This window comes from Amborella trichopoda, chromosome 5, assembly GCF_054954075.1.
Source record: "Amborella trichopoda isolate Santa Cruz 75 chromosome 5, AtrichopodaSantaCruz75HAP2 v2.0, whole genome shotgun sequence".
Taxonomy (NCBI): domain Eukaryota; kingdom Viridiplantae; phylum Streptophyta; class Magnoliopsida; order Amborellales; family Amborellaceae; genus Amborella; species Amborella trichopoda.
Genome location: NC_142340.1, coordinates 40984957 through 40998955, shown reverse-complemented (window position 1 = coordinate 40998955; position 13999 = coordinate 40984957). Strand labels below are relative to the sequence as shown.

The following is a 13999-nucleotide window of genomic DNA, read 5'->3' as shown; positions in this document are numbered from 1 at the left end:
TAAAATTCTATTCAAATATAGATGAGTTCTTTTTATTGGCCTTTTCATTGAACACAATCAAACTATTATTTCTTTCTCAATCCCATCGCCACTCTTATAAAAAATTTCTTGGGTTTCTCGTTTAATTCAAACCCAACCATGCCTATAAATATCCCTCTCTCTCTCTTAGAGTAAAAAAATCAGACCAATTCATCCTTTCTCACATCTCATTCCTCTCTAAAAAAACAGACCATTCATTCTTTCTCTCACTATCCAATTCTCTCTCACCATGGCTCTGAAATACATGTTACTTCCCCTCCTTTTCATTGAGATTCTCCTCCTCTCTCATCCCACAAAAAGTGACCCCATAATTGGTACATAAAAACTCAAATTTTGTTTTCTCTCTATCATCATCATCAAAGGCTTTTTTCTACTATTTGAAATCTGTTGTTTTCTCTCTATCAAATATGACATTGAAAAAAAGAAAGCTTTGTATCATTTAGTTATGGCTCTTTGTACTGGTTTTATATGGGCTTGTTACAATGGGTTGTGTTGATCTTTTTCTCTTTTATCTCGTAGATGGTGTGTGCAAATTGGTGGACTGTGGTCAAGGGACCTGCAATGCATCCAACCAATTTTTGGTGCCTTTTAAGTGTGTATGTTTTCCTGGATGGAAAAATATTGAGATTGGCACACTTGTTGGCTTTCTCCCTTGTGTCATCCCCAACTGTAAACTCTTTCTCTCTCTCTCTCTCTCTCTCTCTCTTTTATGTCATCCCCAACTGTAAACTCTCTCTCTCTCTCTCTACTTACCATGAATTTTGGTAATGGTTGTTGCAGGCACGCTTGACCTTGGTTGTGGGGAAAGTGCACCTCCACCTCCTTTCTCTCTCTTGCCACCAATCCTTCCACCTCCAATCAACCTTTCGGACCGTAATGTCTACAACCCTATGATTTTTTTCAATATTTTTTTTTGTATTTTAAAGTTTTGAAATATGGAGGTTACGGTCATCTTTAGCTATAAAATGTGAAATCAAAAAAGCTTAAATCGTGTTATTAATTGTGTACAATGCCCAATAATTTTTTTTTCAAATTTTGTAACTCATTAATATCTTGATTTAAAATCTAACGGCTAAAATGATTATGATTTCTTGTATGAAAAATAAATAGTCTCCAGTATACATTCCCCTTCTCAAAATAAGTCGTCCAAGCATGAAACATATGTAGACCACTTAAACAAGGGGAAGATGGGATTTTAAAATGCATCATGTATTTTTATTTCGAGATTTCAAAAAGAAAGGTTAAGAAAAATTTTAGTCATGTAGAGCAAATGACATGGGTGTGTACTAGAGGAGCAAATAACTATAAACACGCGTGTGCACACGACTTAGCATGTGCATCAAGTCAAAGAGAGTAGTAGTTAGTTGTTTTTCAAAAATGGGCTTGCCCTTTATTCACCAAATATTATTAGTAAGATAGTGGATTGCATTAGCAAATGTATATTATGAAACTATTTATCTTTAATACATAAAGATCACAATCATTATTGACTTTTGGATATAAAATTGGGTGGTTGGGGTTGTGTTATTAATTAGGTTCAAAATCCAAAATAAAAATTTCAAAAGCTGTGATACTTAATACGTCTGGGTTTTACATCTAATGACTATGAATAATTGTAACCTTCTTGAATAAAAAGTAAGAGTAATGACTCTATGAGACCCTCCCACACCCATGTGAGTAGGACCCCAAAAGATCACCATTAAATATTGACACAGATTTCTAGAAAAGTTATCACATGGGTATGAGACTCGGGTGAATGGATTTATTGATAACTTTTTTAAATATCTATGTCAAAATTTAATAGTGATCCTTTGAGATCTTACTCACATGGGTGTGTGAGGCTTTTATAGTATCATTATTCAAAAAGTAAATGATCTCTATTATATGATCCTCATGCATTATATAATACTATTTATTGTTTATTTATATGATATTATATTATGACAATGAGGGGTTTTGTAATTGTGCAGCATGTACTTACACGTTGTGTGGAGAAGGAAAATGTGTGACGATAGATGAAACTAGTCATGTGTGCGAATGCAACCCAGGATCTGCCAACCTCTTGGGTTCATCAAACCTTCCTTGTTTCAAACAATGTATGTATGCCCCGCAAACCTCCTTGCATACACGTAGAGAGAGTGTGCATGTGAGAGAGGTGTCTGATATGGATTATTCCTAATGAATTGAGTTTTTTTTTTATGCTTTTCAGGTTCTTTGGGAGCTGATTGTGGGGGAATTGGGTTTGGGGCACCACCTCCTCCATCATCTAATGGTATGCTACTAATCATAATTTACATCTACCCCCGATAAGAAAAATGATATTTACTTCTAAATACTTTTTATTTTGACCAGATATATCTAAGGGCACGTTTGGTAGTGCTGAAATATTTCTCTGAAAGTATTTTCACATAAGAAAACTCCCTCATGTTATTAGGTATGGGAGTTTTTTAACACAATTGGATCCACTACATTTTTTTTATACTAATTGACAGCCAATTGATGTGAAAAAACTCTCATACATATTCACATGAGGGAGTTTTTCATGTGAAAATACTTCCATAAAAGTATTTTCACTCGTGCCAAACATGCCTAAGTACACAATTATTCATTATAAATAAAAAGAAGGGACAATAGTACTTAAAGGGTCAAACTTTTTCAAAAATAATTAAGGTGGTCAAATAAAAAACTTATCTTTGGAGCGTTTCTCTTACATGATGTGTTTCATTCAGGGAGCTCTCCTTTGAAAATACCCACATCGCCGTGTTTCCAAATGCAAAACCTTGAATAAGTTGGGCTCAATTCAACTGCCCCGAGTCAAATGATATAAGTATTCTTACTTGTTTATCGAGAAAAACCCAAAACAAAGGTCACTAATTAAAAAAAAAAAAAAGAAAAAAAAGAACTAGTTTCTATTTCTTAAACCCTGAACAACTAGGGGTAGCATCATTATTTTGCTCGTGGCACTTAATTCAACTAAAATAACAACATTGCCTATTTTTGTTCAGGTTAGAAACTTAGAACAAAGATTTCTAGTAGAAAAAAATGAGTTCCAGTTTGCTAACCCTTAAAATGGAGGGGTATAACCTTTATTTTCAAAATAATTATACTACGCCTCCCTCTTCAGGGTTGGCCTTCCAAAAACAAGTGTATCAAGTGATAGAAAAAATGAGTTCCATTTACTAAAGCTTAAACAACCCAAGGGTTTGTTCCTCACTTGACTTGTGACACTTTGCCTAAAGCCAAAATGACATAAACAGGTCTACTTGGTTAGGTTTAAGAACCCGGAATGAGATATTTTAACATGGGAAAACACTCTAGATTATTAATCCTAAACAAGTAAGTTCTTTTTATGTCATGTAGCTCGATCCAATTAAACGAGTTCAGTTAAAAAAAATGCTCCTGTTTATTCGGGGTTCGACATCTAGAACACCTACTTTGGAGATGTGTAATCTAGGGAGGTTCCCAAATGAAAGAAATCCTACAAAATATATTTAGGTGATATTTTACCCTCTAAGATAAAGAATACCGGTTCTAGGCATATTTTACAAAGATGATGAAAATATTAGAAAAATAGTAAGAAAAAAAAACTGAGTCTCTAGACCATCACGGAGATTTATAGTCCATGTCCACCGTTACCATCCATGTTTAGAACGGACGGTTGATGGCTGCCGATGAATATACATTATGGACTTCATGTTTTATACTGAGAAAAGTTTATATAAGGTTGCAACTTTATCTTTACAGCGAGGGATGCACCTCAAAAATCCATCAGAAAAGATAGTTTTTTTATTGATCATCTCGTCATCGAGATGAATAACCATGAAAAATAAAAAGATTTAAGTCTAAAAAATAGTATATTTTATAACATATTATCTACACCATCTATTTTTAAGATTTTTATATGTTTATAGATCTACTTGTTTTTAACTTTTTTTAAAATTTAAAATTTTATAATTAGATATAAAAATAGATTTTGAGATAATCTTAAGAACATTTTACATCAAAATTATATACCATGATAAAATTTGAAAGTGCATCTTACCTTTACAGCTATGGATGCATCCATATGCCAACTGCACCCTTTATACTGTATCTTTCCAAAAAAGGAAAAAGATAAAATTCAGCCTTTTGAACAAAGACATAAGCATCCTTACATATGAATCACTGAATGTCCTCTACAGGTGGGGCACCCGGCGATGGACAGCAAGCAGCTGGTCTCTCTCTCTCTCTCTCTTACTCAGACGAACACACACAATCAGTATTCTAAAACTCGAGCGAGACGACTCGTCCGTGTTACTTGGACTTGGCAAGGTGCCGAGTCTAAGTAGGAACTGCCCAAACTCGGCCTATTCCTATATTTTAGTAGTATTATTGCTTGTACTGACTCAGTTGAGTCCCTGACAGACTCAACAGAGGCTATACAGATGATTCAGACTCAAGACCCTTCCAAGTCTCGAGTCTGAGTTTTGATTTTGGACATTACATACAGCAAACAAAATCACATAAAAGGTGTGACGAAAATATTTAGGGGAATGATTTCACGCAACGGTTGTATGGTAGTATCATGCAACTATCTTCAAAAACTATGCTAGAGATATTTGTTTGACATGAATTTTTAAATGTACACTCTATTCATTCTAAAGAACAATCACATGAAAGAAAAATTTGAGAAAATGCTCTAGAAAGTTTTCATTCTAGTCCAATTAATATAAACCGTCCATTTTATTGAGATAGTTAGATATAGGACTCAAAAGAATTTTTTTATTCCCAAAGTTTTTATATAGCGTTATCATCATTAGATTAATAATGCTAAAAAGGAAAAAAGTGATTTTGAATTTGTTAAGGCTTAGATCTTGAAATTCACCAAATGGATGGTTGAGATTCAATATTGGATGGGTACTAATTTTGACCATATCTAGGGTGCAAATTGAAATTTTTTTTTCCGTAGAATTGATTATGAGGATGAAGAGAATGTATGTGCAAAATTTGGAGTCATACAAATGACAAAAATATGGTTTTCTAGAAATGTGGTTGCATTATACTATTATACAACTGTTGCATTGGATCATTTCTCAAATATTATATAAATAATTTGTTTGTTGTTGCTCCTTGTCTCTCATTTTCCTTGGAAATATTAGATTTTAAAATATTTAGGCCTTCAATCTTCTTTATTTGTTTGCGTGTTTAGTTTTCTAATTCCATGTCTACATAAAACTCTGATTCTTATTGGTGGATCCTTATCTCATAAAATAGTAGTAACATTTAATTATCCATTTAAATGATCAGAAATGACTACTATTTACTTATCCATTTAAATGATTAGAAATTCTCAATTTTCATTTTTGCAGTTGGGACAACGTTTAAAGATTTATTCAAGCACTTGGTGTTATTGATTTTGCTAATGTGTATGGCTCTCTATATTCCTTGGAATATGTGGGAGATATGAATTTGAAGACCCAGCAAGTTCAAGATTCAAATATTGATTGCATGGATTATGGCATTCGAGAGAGGAAATCTTTTCATGAAGAATACATTTTAGTTTTTTAAGTTTTTCCCCGAGGTGCAGGTTAGTAATGAAATTGGAAGATGCAAAACTATGAATGTCTCTTGTATTTGTGTTATGATTACTTAATGAGCAAAGAGCAACACATATTTTATAGCATACATACATAAAATTTCCTTTGTTGCTTATCTTTCTACCTTAATCTCTCTCTCTCTCGCTCTCTCTCGCTCTCTCTCTCTCTCTCTCTCGACTTGGATTATTGAAGGCCTAGTCCAATACTTTGTCGCTCCATGTTATAGCAACCGCCCTAAAACCTGAGTGCGGCCATAAAGTTGATTGTCAAGGTGTTGGGAAGAATTTACCCGGTTTGACCTGAAACCTGAATTTAAGATCCGATTTGAATTTGAGTATAGGTTCAAGATTTGGATCCAACAGGTCGGATCCAGATCCACATCTTGGATACAAATACTAATTCAGATCGGATCCAGGTGCTGTGGATCCGATCTAGATCAGATCTAGTTATTAAATTGCTACGTATATTATATATATATATATACATATAGTATTTTTTGAGTATTCGATGGGATCCAGATCTCATGTGTACTTTTTGCATCTGGATCTTGATCCAATTGGGTATTGGTTATGGATCCCATATATACTTTTCGGATCTGAATCCCTATCCCGGTCAATCCAAACCCAATCCGACCCATTCTCAACCCTATAAAAGAGACGATTTAAATTATTCTTCAAAGAAATATCCGAATTTCGATAGCGTTTTGTTACAATTCTATTCATTTCAAAGGAAATAATGTGAATACGAAATACAATTTCAACGTTTAAAATTCTCTTCAAGTCCTTACAACTCTTATCTCAAAGCAACCATTACATACCTCCCCAAATACCTCGTCAAGAGACACATCATAGTCACCAATTATATCAAGGGTGCGGTTTCTATAAGGTTGCAGCCTTAAACAATGCAATTAAGGCGCACTTCCAAATTTTATCATGATATCTAATTTTGGTATAATTTTTTTTTTTGGATTATCTCAAAATTTTAAACTCCAAAAATGATTAAAATCAAGTAGATCTATAAACGCATGAAAATCTTGAATATGAATGGTCTGGATATGTATTGCAAGATGCACTATTTCTGGATCTCAAATTTGTTTTTTTTTTGCATATTCATATATCTCGACGTCAAGATGATCAATTTGAGGTTTTTTCAGTATTAAAACAATCTCTTTCGATGGATTTTTGTGGTGCATCATTTTAAAAGGTACAACCTTTTATAAACTTTCTCCTTATATCAATATTAAAAAAAGAAAAAGAAAAGAAAAGATAAACACCAATTATATCATTATCCTATTGAAAAGCAAAAAATAATTAATTAAATATAGCTTTTAAAATTTTTACGAAATTGTGAAATAACAAAATCAAAGTCGCGTAACAAATTTAATGAGGCGTTCAATAAAGAGCACGTATATTATGCTCCCTCGAGAACACCGTTTACTTCTACACTTTGAGTCAGAAGACCCACTTGGATTTTTTGGAGCTGAAATCTTGGGAACCATGTAAGAATTACCAGAAGATTATTCGTCAAAAAAAAAAATTGAAATTTGGGTTTCCTAAACCTTCAATCTCGCCATCTAACAATTGGATAATCTCTACTCAATCTCGAGACATCATTTTCTTCGAGTGCATAGAGGGTACTCTTAAAAATTGTTTTTTATTGAGATTAACATATGGGTTGAAGAGGTAACATACCCAAAGTTTAAGGGGTCCTAAAATTAGTTGTACGTGGAGTTTTCGTGGGAGAATAAATATTATAGGGAGTAGAATATCTTTTAGCTTCAATCTCTCTTCAGATGTCCTAAGCCCAAATGGATTCTCTCTCTCTTTTGAACCTTTCATTGTGAACATGAAAAGGATTACAAAAAAGAAAATAAATAAAGGAGGAAAGTAGAGAAGCTACAAGAAGAGAAAGATGATGAAGGATAGAAGAGGGAAGGGAAGAAGAAAAAGATTGAGTAGAAATGAAGAGATTGACCAAAGAGAAACCAAGGCATTCGAGTTGTTGATTCCCCTCTTTTTCTTTTCACGTTTAACATGCTGATACACCACCTCTTTCCCCTTCACGTACATAGAGATTTGATTCATCAGTAGAACCCAAACTCAGGGAGCAATCAATTTATCCTTGCATAAGGTGATTACATTAGTTGAGCCACCTCCCACTATAATACATCTTTGATCTGTTGTAAGCTTAAATAGCTTGAAGCTTGGGCTCATTAATATCACACATCTGCAAAGATCCATTGTATGTCCATATAATATTTCTATGACTATCTTTCAACAATTCTCCATAGCCTGCCCTTTGATCCTCACCCCTAACACTTCCATCAGAGTTGAACTTATACCACCACATCCGGCGGGGGGCACCAAGTTGAGTTCCTTATTACTTTTGGCCTTAGTTCTCGCCAATAAATCACATAAGTTATTGTAAAAGAACTCCTTAGGAATTCCGACAAAGCTTTTATCCATTGTAAAACATGGAGGAAGATAGAATGAATTTGTCGAACATCCCTAGCCTTATCCTAAAAAAATCTCGTATTTCTCTCTTTCCATAAAGTCCTGCAGATTGCTGCCCACTGTTATTCTCCAATGATGTTTACCACTTTTTGGAAATGGTGGGTTTAAGCTTTGCTGGAAGAAGTCTTGAATCCATTCATTTATTGTCCATTGTCAAGAAGATAGATTTCCAAATGACTAATACATAAGGAAAAGTAAGGAAGAGATGGAGTACTCCATTCAGTATCCAGAAACTCTGTTTGGAAATCCTGATAGCATCTTCCTTCTTCTCAAAGATAATGAGGATGCAAATCACCTAACTTTCTTCAAACAAACTCTAGGAGCCCAATCTTGGAACTTATTCAAATCTTCCAACGCATTTCCTAGTTTAGTTGACCAGCTTAACATTCTCCAAAACAAAGTGAGGCTCGGTTTTCAGCATGTTTTTTCCCTTTTCGTATCTCCTCAAGTCCAGACACCTCCTCTGATATTTATGTGATCCAAAGCCATTGTTCTTGACTAAATTGTTCTGTAGATAATTGTTGCTTCTTATCTTGAAAGAACTTACCTCTCCCTGAACTTCCAATTTAGCTTCGATCCATAACGATATTCCGCTTACCACCAGTATCGTTTCCCATCTCCTTACAGAACCACGACCAGCTTCTCGGAGCTCTAAAGTTCCCCATCAGCTTTGTTCTATCTCTCTACCTTTTCTTGTACCTCTCTCTGCTCTCTCTCTCTATACCATTCATGCATGTTCTTTCGTTCTCTCCTCTCTCTCTCTCCTCATTTCTTTGTAGCAAAAATATCGGGCAATAGAATCAACGACATCAATCTTGAATCATCAGAGATTTCTAGATCTTTAAATTAACTGAAAATAACCAAATTATAGGAAGATCTTGAGTAATTTAATCTGCAATAGAATTTTGGAAAAATATCGTTGTACACCCAATTTTATTTTTTATTTCTACCAAAGGTTTCAAACTATATGTCGAGGGAGAGAGAAGGTGGTTTAGAAAGGCATCTCTTTTTAACATTAGTTTACAATTGTTTGGGCTAAAAAGATGATACAAAGTGGATAAAGTTGATTTATAGGTTAGAAGATATAATACATAGGATCTCTATGCTACAAGAGCTTTTAACCTTTGGTGTATAATCTATTATGGGAAAGCTTTTTATGTCCCCCCTACAATATAGAAGTTATATCCTCTCCCTACCTTCTAACCGTCTATTTTTTATCAAGAGAGTCACTCACCTTTTGATCTTAGATCCGGCATCTCAAAGTATTTTATTTTTAGTTTTTTTAATACAATTTTTTTGAATATGAAATTTGGTAGTGTCATCTTCTCATTGGGATGCACCTATAAAAAATATTAACAATAACTTTTAGATAAAAAATAATGACCAATATACCCCTTAAAATTTTCAGGGGTATTTTGATCATTTTATTCTATGGAAAATATTTTTTGTTAGTGCGAGTTTAATAGAGGAATGGATGTCCAAAATTTGGTGTTAAAACAGTTTATAGAAAATAAAAATAAAAATAAAACAATGAAGAGACGTAACATTGTGATTGGGACAATCTTAGCCCTCAATTAAAAAATGGACGGTTGGATAAAGGTGAGGATAGAACTTCTAAATTGTGGGGACCATCTATTACAAAAAAAAAAAAAAAAAAAAGAGGAAGAGCGTACCGTCCAAAAAAAAGGAGATTTTCAATACGAAATTTTGAGATTTAGGCCGGACATCTATTCTCTTCTTTGTATACTATAATTCTTTCCCAGGTTTCCTCTTAGTATTAGAATTCTATCAAAATATTGATGGGTTCTTTCTTTTGGACTTTTCCTTGAACACAATCAAACTCTTCTTAGGTTTCTCCGTTTAATTCAACCCCACCAATACCTATAAATATCCCTCTGTCTCTCTTAGAACCAAAAAAACTCAGACCAATTATTTGTCTCACTACCTAATTCTCTCTCAAAAATTCGGACCATTTCAATCTCTCTCACTACCCAGTTATAGCTCTCAAAAAATCAGACCATTCATTCTCGCTCACTGCCCAATTTTCTCTCAACATGGCTCTCAAATTCATCTTACTTCCCCTCATTTTCTTTGAGATCGTTCTCCTCTCTTATCCCTCAAAGAGTAACCCCATAACAGGTACATGAGAACTCTATTATTATCATCGTTAGAGACTTTTCCCAATTATTCTGGACCGGTTCTTTTCTCGCTATCAAATATGAGAAAAAAAAAGCTTTGTACGATTTGGTTATGACTTATGACCCTTTATACTGGTTTTAGATAGGTTTTTTACAATGGGTTGTATTGATCTTGCTCTCTTTTTCTTGTAGATGGTGTGTGCAAATTGGTGGACTGTGCTCAAGGGACCTGCAATAAATCCAACGAACTTTTGGAGCCTTTTAAGTGTGTATGTTTTCCTGGATGGAAAAATCTTCAGATTGGCCCACTTTCTGGTTTTCTCCCTTGTGTCATCCCCAACTGTAAATTCTCTCTCTCTCTCTCTCTCTCGTCTCCAACTGTCAACTCTCTCTCTTGTGTCATCCCCAACTGCAAACTCTCTCTCTCTCTCATTCATTACTTTGTATTTTGGTAATGGTTCTTGCAGGTACGCTTGACCTTAGTTGTGGGGAAACTGCACCTCCACCCCCTTTCCCTCTCTTGCCACCTCCAATCAACCTATCGGACCGTAATTTCCACAACCCTATTATTTTCTTTTATTATCTTCAATATATTTTCTATATTTTGAATTCTTTTTTTCCTTTTCAATTTTCATAATAATTATAATTTCCTGGGTTTGGCGATATCTAGTGTTTCATCGTTGACCATTGGATTTAAAATTGGGTGTTTGGGGTTGCAAAATCTAAAATAAAATTTTCAAAACTTGTGATGCATTCCGGTTTTCAAATCAAATGGCTATGAGTAATTTTGACCTTCTTGTATAGAAAGTGAATGGTCTTATACTATAAGATCCCATTGCATTGTGTAATACTACTTATTGTCTATTTATTTGGTGTTATATTGAGAGATTGAATGTTTTGTAATTTTCCAGCATGTAGTTACACGTCGTGTGGAGAAGGAAAATGTGTGAGGATAAATGAAACAAGCCATATGTGCGAATGCAACCCAGGATCTGCCAACCTCTTAAATGCAACAAACCTTCCTTGTTTCAAACAATGTATGTATGCATTGCAAGAGAGAGAGAGAGAGAGAGAGCCGCGTTTGTTATGAATTAATCTTAACGAAATGAGTTTTCCATGCTTTTCAGGTTCTTTGGGAGCCGATTGTAAGGGAATTGGGTTCGGACCCGGGGCAACTTCACCTCCTCCTCCTCCTCCTCCTCCTCCTCCATCAATGGCAACTTCACCTCCTCCATCAACTTCTGGATCAGATAATAACGGTATGCTATTAATGATGTTTTACATCTAGCCCTAAGAAGAAAAATGATATCTTACATCTAAGCACTTTTTTTTTTTTTTACAAGATATATCTAAGGGCACATTCAGTATGCATGAAAATACTTCTTTGAAAGTATTTTTACATGAAAAAACTCCTTCTTGTAATTAGGTATGGGAGCTTTTTAACACTAGTTAGTCCGAGCGAATTATCCCACACCTTATTACATGAGTGACTTTTTCACATGAAAATGTTTTCCCAGACGTATTTTCATGGTACCAAATATGCCTAAATATATAGTTGTTCATTAGCAAATAAAAAGAAGGGACAATATTAGGGTCAAATTTTTTGAAAAATAATTAAGGTGGTTAAATAAATAAATAAAACCATTGTAGTGTTTGTTTTACATGACGTGCTTCTTCCAGGAAGCACTCGAGACACTTATTTGAAAATACCCAATTTCCCATGTTGCATATGCAAAACCCTGAATTAGTAGAGACATTTCGATAATTGGGCCCATATTAAATGCCCCGAGTCGAATGATATAAGTATCCCTACTTGTTTCATGTAAGGAACCCAAAACAGAGGTCACCAATTAAATACTAAAACAAAAAAAACAACAAGGGTTCATTTCTCACTTGGGTCGTGCCACCTTGCTAGAGAAATGACATAAATAATGCCTCATTGTTTTGGTTTAAGACCGGAACAAGATTTTTAACATGGGAAACATGCTCCAGATTCTTAATCCTAAACAAGAAAGTTTTTTTTATGTCATTTGGCTCAATCCAGTTATACGATTTCAATTACTAAAAATACTCCTATTTGTTCAAGAGTCGACATCTAGAACTCGAGAAATTCCCAAATAAAAAAATCTTACAAAAAAAACCAAGATAATTTCAATTAATTGATTTACCACCTTTTGTGTTTGCCGATGAAAATGTATAATATATGGACTTCATGTTGTATATATATTTACCCAAAAAGGAAAAGAATAAAATCCAGCCTTTTGTAATAAGGCACAAGCATCCTCATATCTGAATCACTGAATGTCCTCTACAGGTGGGGCACCAGGCGATGGACAGCAAGCAGCTGGTCTCTCTCTTTCTCTCTCTCTCTCAGACAAACACACACAATTAGCATTTTAAAACTCGAGCGAGTCGACTCGCCTTTATCACTTGGACTAGGCAAGGCATCGAGTAGGAACTGCCCAAACTTGGCCTATTCCTACGTTTTAGTATTGCTGCTACTATAGACTCGGCTGAGTCCTTGACAAACTCAGTCAAGTCTCTACATATGACTCAAACTGAAGACCCTTTCAAGTCCCGAGTCCGAGCCTTGGTTTTGAACACTTCAGATTATAAACAAAATTACATAAAAGATGTGATGAAAATTTTTATTTAAATAATTAGTCGGTTGTTGCTCCTTGTCTCCCATTTTCCTTGCAAATATTAGATTTTAGAATATTTAGTCCTTCAATCTTCATTATTTGCTTGCATGTTTAGTAATCTAATTCCTTATTTACATAAAACTCAGCTTCTTATTGGTGGATCCTTATCTCATAAAATAGTATTAATATTTAATTATCCATTTAAATAATCAGAAATTCTCAATTTTCATTTTTTGCAGTTGGGACAACGTTTAAAGATTTCTTCCAGCACTTGGAGTATTTGATTTTGCTAATGTGTATGGCTCTCTATATTCCTTGGAATATGTGGGAGATATGAATTTGAAGACCCAACAAGTTGAAGATCCAAATATTCATTGCATGGATTCCGGCATTCGTGATAGGAAATTTTTGCAACAATTATATATTTGAGTTCTTTTAATTTTTCCCCAAGGCGTAGGTTTAGTTGGTTGGAATTTGTGCATGCAAAACTATGAATGTCTCTTATATTTATGCGTTATGATTACTTAATGAGTAAAGAGCAACACATATTTATAGCATAGATAAATAAAATACCCTTTGTTGTTTATCGTTCTGCAACCATTTAAAATCTCTCTCGTTCTCCCTCTCTCTCGACTTGGATTATTGAAGGCCTAGTCCAATACTTTGTCGCTCCATGTTATGGCAACCGCCCTAAAAATTGAGTGCGGCTGGCCATAAGGTTGATTGTAAAGGAGTTGGGCTAAGAATTTTCCCGATCCAACCCAAATCCAAATTTCATACTCGATTTGGACGTGGGTCTCTGTACAAGATTTGGATCCGACATGTTGGATTCAGATCTAAATCTTGGATTTGAATAGTATTTTGGATTGGATCTAGTTATAGATGGATCTGATCCGGATACAATTGGTTATTAAAATATTACATATTATTTTATATATGCATAAATATATATTTTATAGAATTTTTTAAATATATATTGTATAGTATTGCTTTGTAATATATTATTTTATAGCTATAAGATAATATATAAAATAGTTTTTCTGGATTCGATTGGAACTGGATTTGGATCCAGATCCTATACACTTTTTGAG

The 13999-nt window shown here is 34.2% G+C and overlaps 2 protein-coding genes across 4 annotated transcripts; both read left to right on the top strand.

The window, feature by feature from the left end:
* The first annotated feature begins 45 nt into the window (after positions 1–45).
* LOC18425012 (uncharacterized) lies at positions 46–5701 on the top strand. Of its 2 annotated transcripts, XM_020661828.2 has the most exons (7): positions 47–353; positions 559–708; positions 820–912; positions 2010–2135; positions 2249–2311; positions 4221–4253; positions 5388–5701. In XM_020661828.2, exons 1-7 carry the CDS (start codon positions 269–271, stop codon positions 5483–5485), a joined length of 648 nt encoding a protein of 215 aa, XP_020517487.1. In that variant the 5' UTR covers positions 47–268; the 3' UTR covers positions 5486–5701. The 2 variants fall into 2 exon arrangements, with proteins under 2 accessions (XP_006829632.3, XP_020517487.1); XM_006829569.4 differs by lacking the exon at positions 4221–4253 and having other exon boundaries at positions 46–353.
* A 4359-nt stretch (positions 5702–10060) lies between these two features.
* On the top strand, positions 10061–13492 carry LOC110006441 (uncharacterized). Of its 2 annotated transcripts, XM_088867939.1 has the most exons (7): positions 10061–10267; positions 10459–10608; positions 10734–10814; positions 11178–11303; positions 11394–11525; positions 12581–12613; positions 13148–13492. In XM_088867939.1, the coding sequence occupies exons 1-7, from the start codon at positions 10183–10185 to the stop codon at positions 13243–13245; spliced, it is 705 nt and encodes a 234-aa protein (XP_088724065.1). In that variant the 5' UTR covers positions 10061–10182; the 3' UTR covers positions 13246–13492. The 2 variants fall into 2 exon arrangements, with proteins under 2 accessions (XP_088724065.1, XP_088724066.1); XM_088867940.1 differs by lacking the exon at positions 12581–12613.
* The last annotated feature ends 507 nt before the right edge of the window (positions 13493–13999 follow it).

Bases quoted from the DNA above. Each gene is read 5' to 3' on its own strand.
- LOC110006441 (XM_088867939.1), top strand. From the start codon at position 10,183: ATGGCTCTCAAATTCATCTTACTTCCCCTCATTTTCTTTGAGATCGTT. The intron at 10,609-10,733 runs GTAAATTCTCTC...TGGTTCTTGCAG, and splicing joins CCCTTGTGTCATCCCCAACT to GTACGCTTGACCTTAGTTGT. The intron at 12,614-13,147 runs GTCTCTCTCTTT...CATTTTTTGCAG, and splicing joins CGATGGACAGCAAGCAGCTG to TTGGGACAACGTTTAAAGAT.
- LOC18425012 (XM_020661828.2), top strand. From the start codon at position 269: ATGGCTCTGAAATACATGTTACTTCCCCTCCTTTTCATTGAGATTCTC. The intron at 913-2,009 runs GTAATGTCTACA...GTAATTGTGCAG, and splicing joins TCCAATCAACCTTTCGGACC to CATGTACTTACACGTTGTGT. The intron at 2,136-2,248 runs GTATGTATGCCC...TATGCTTTTCAG, and splicing joins CCTTCCTTGTTTCAAACAAT to GTTCTTTGGGAGCTGATTGT.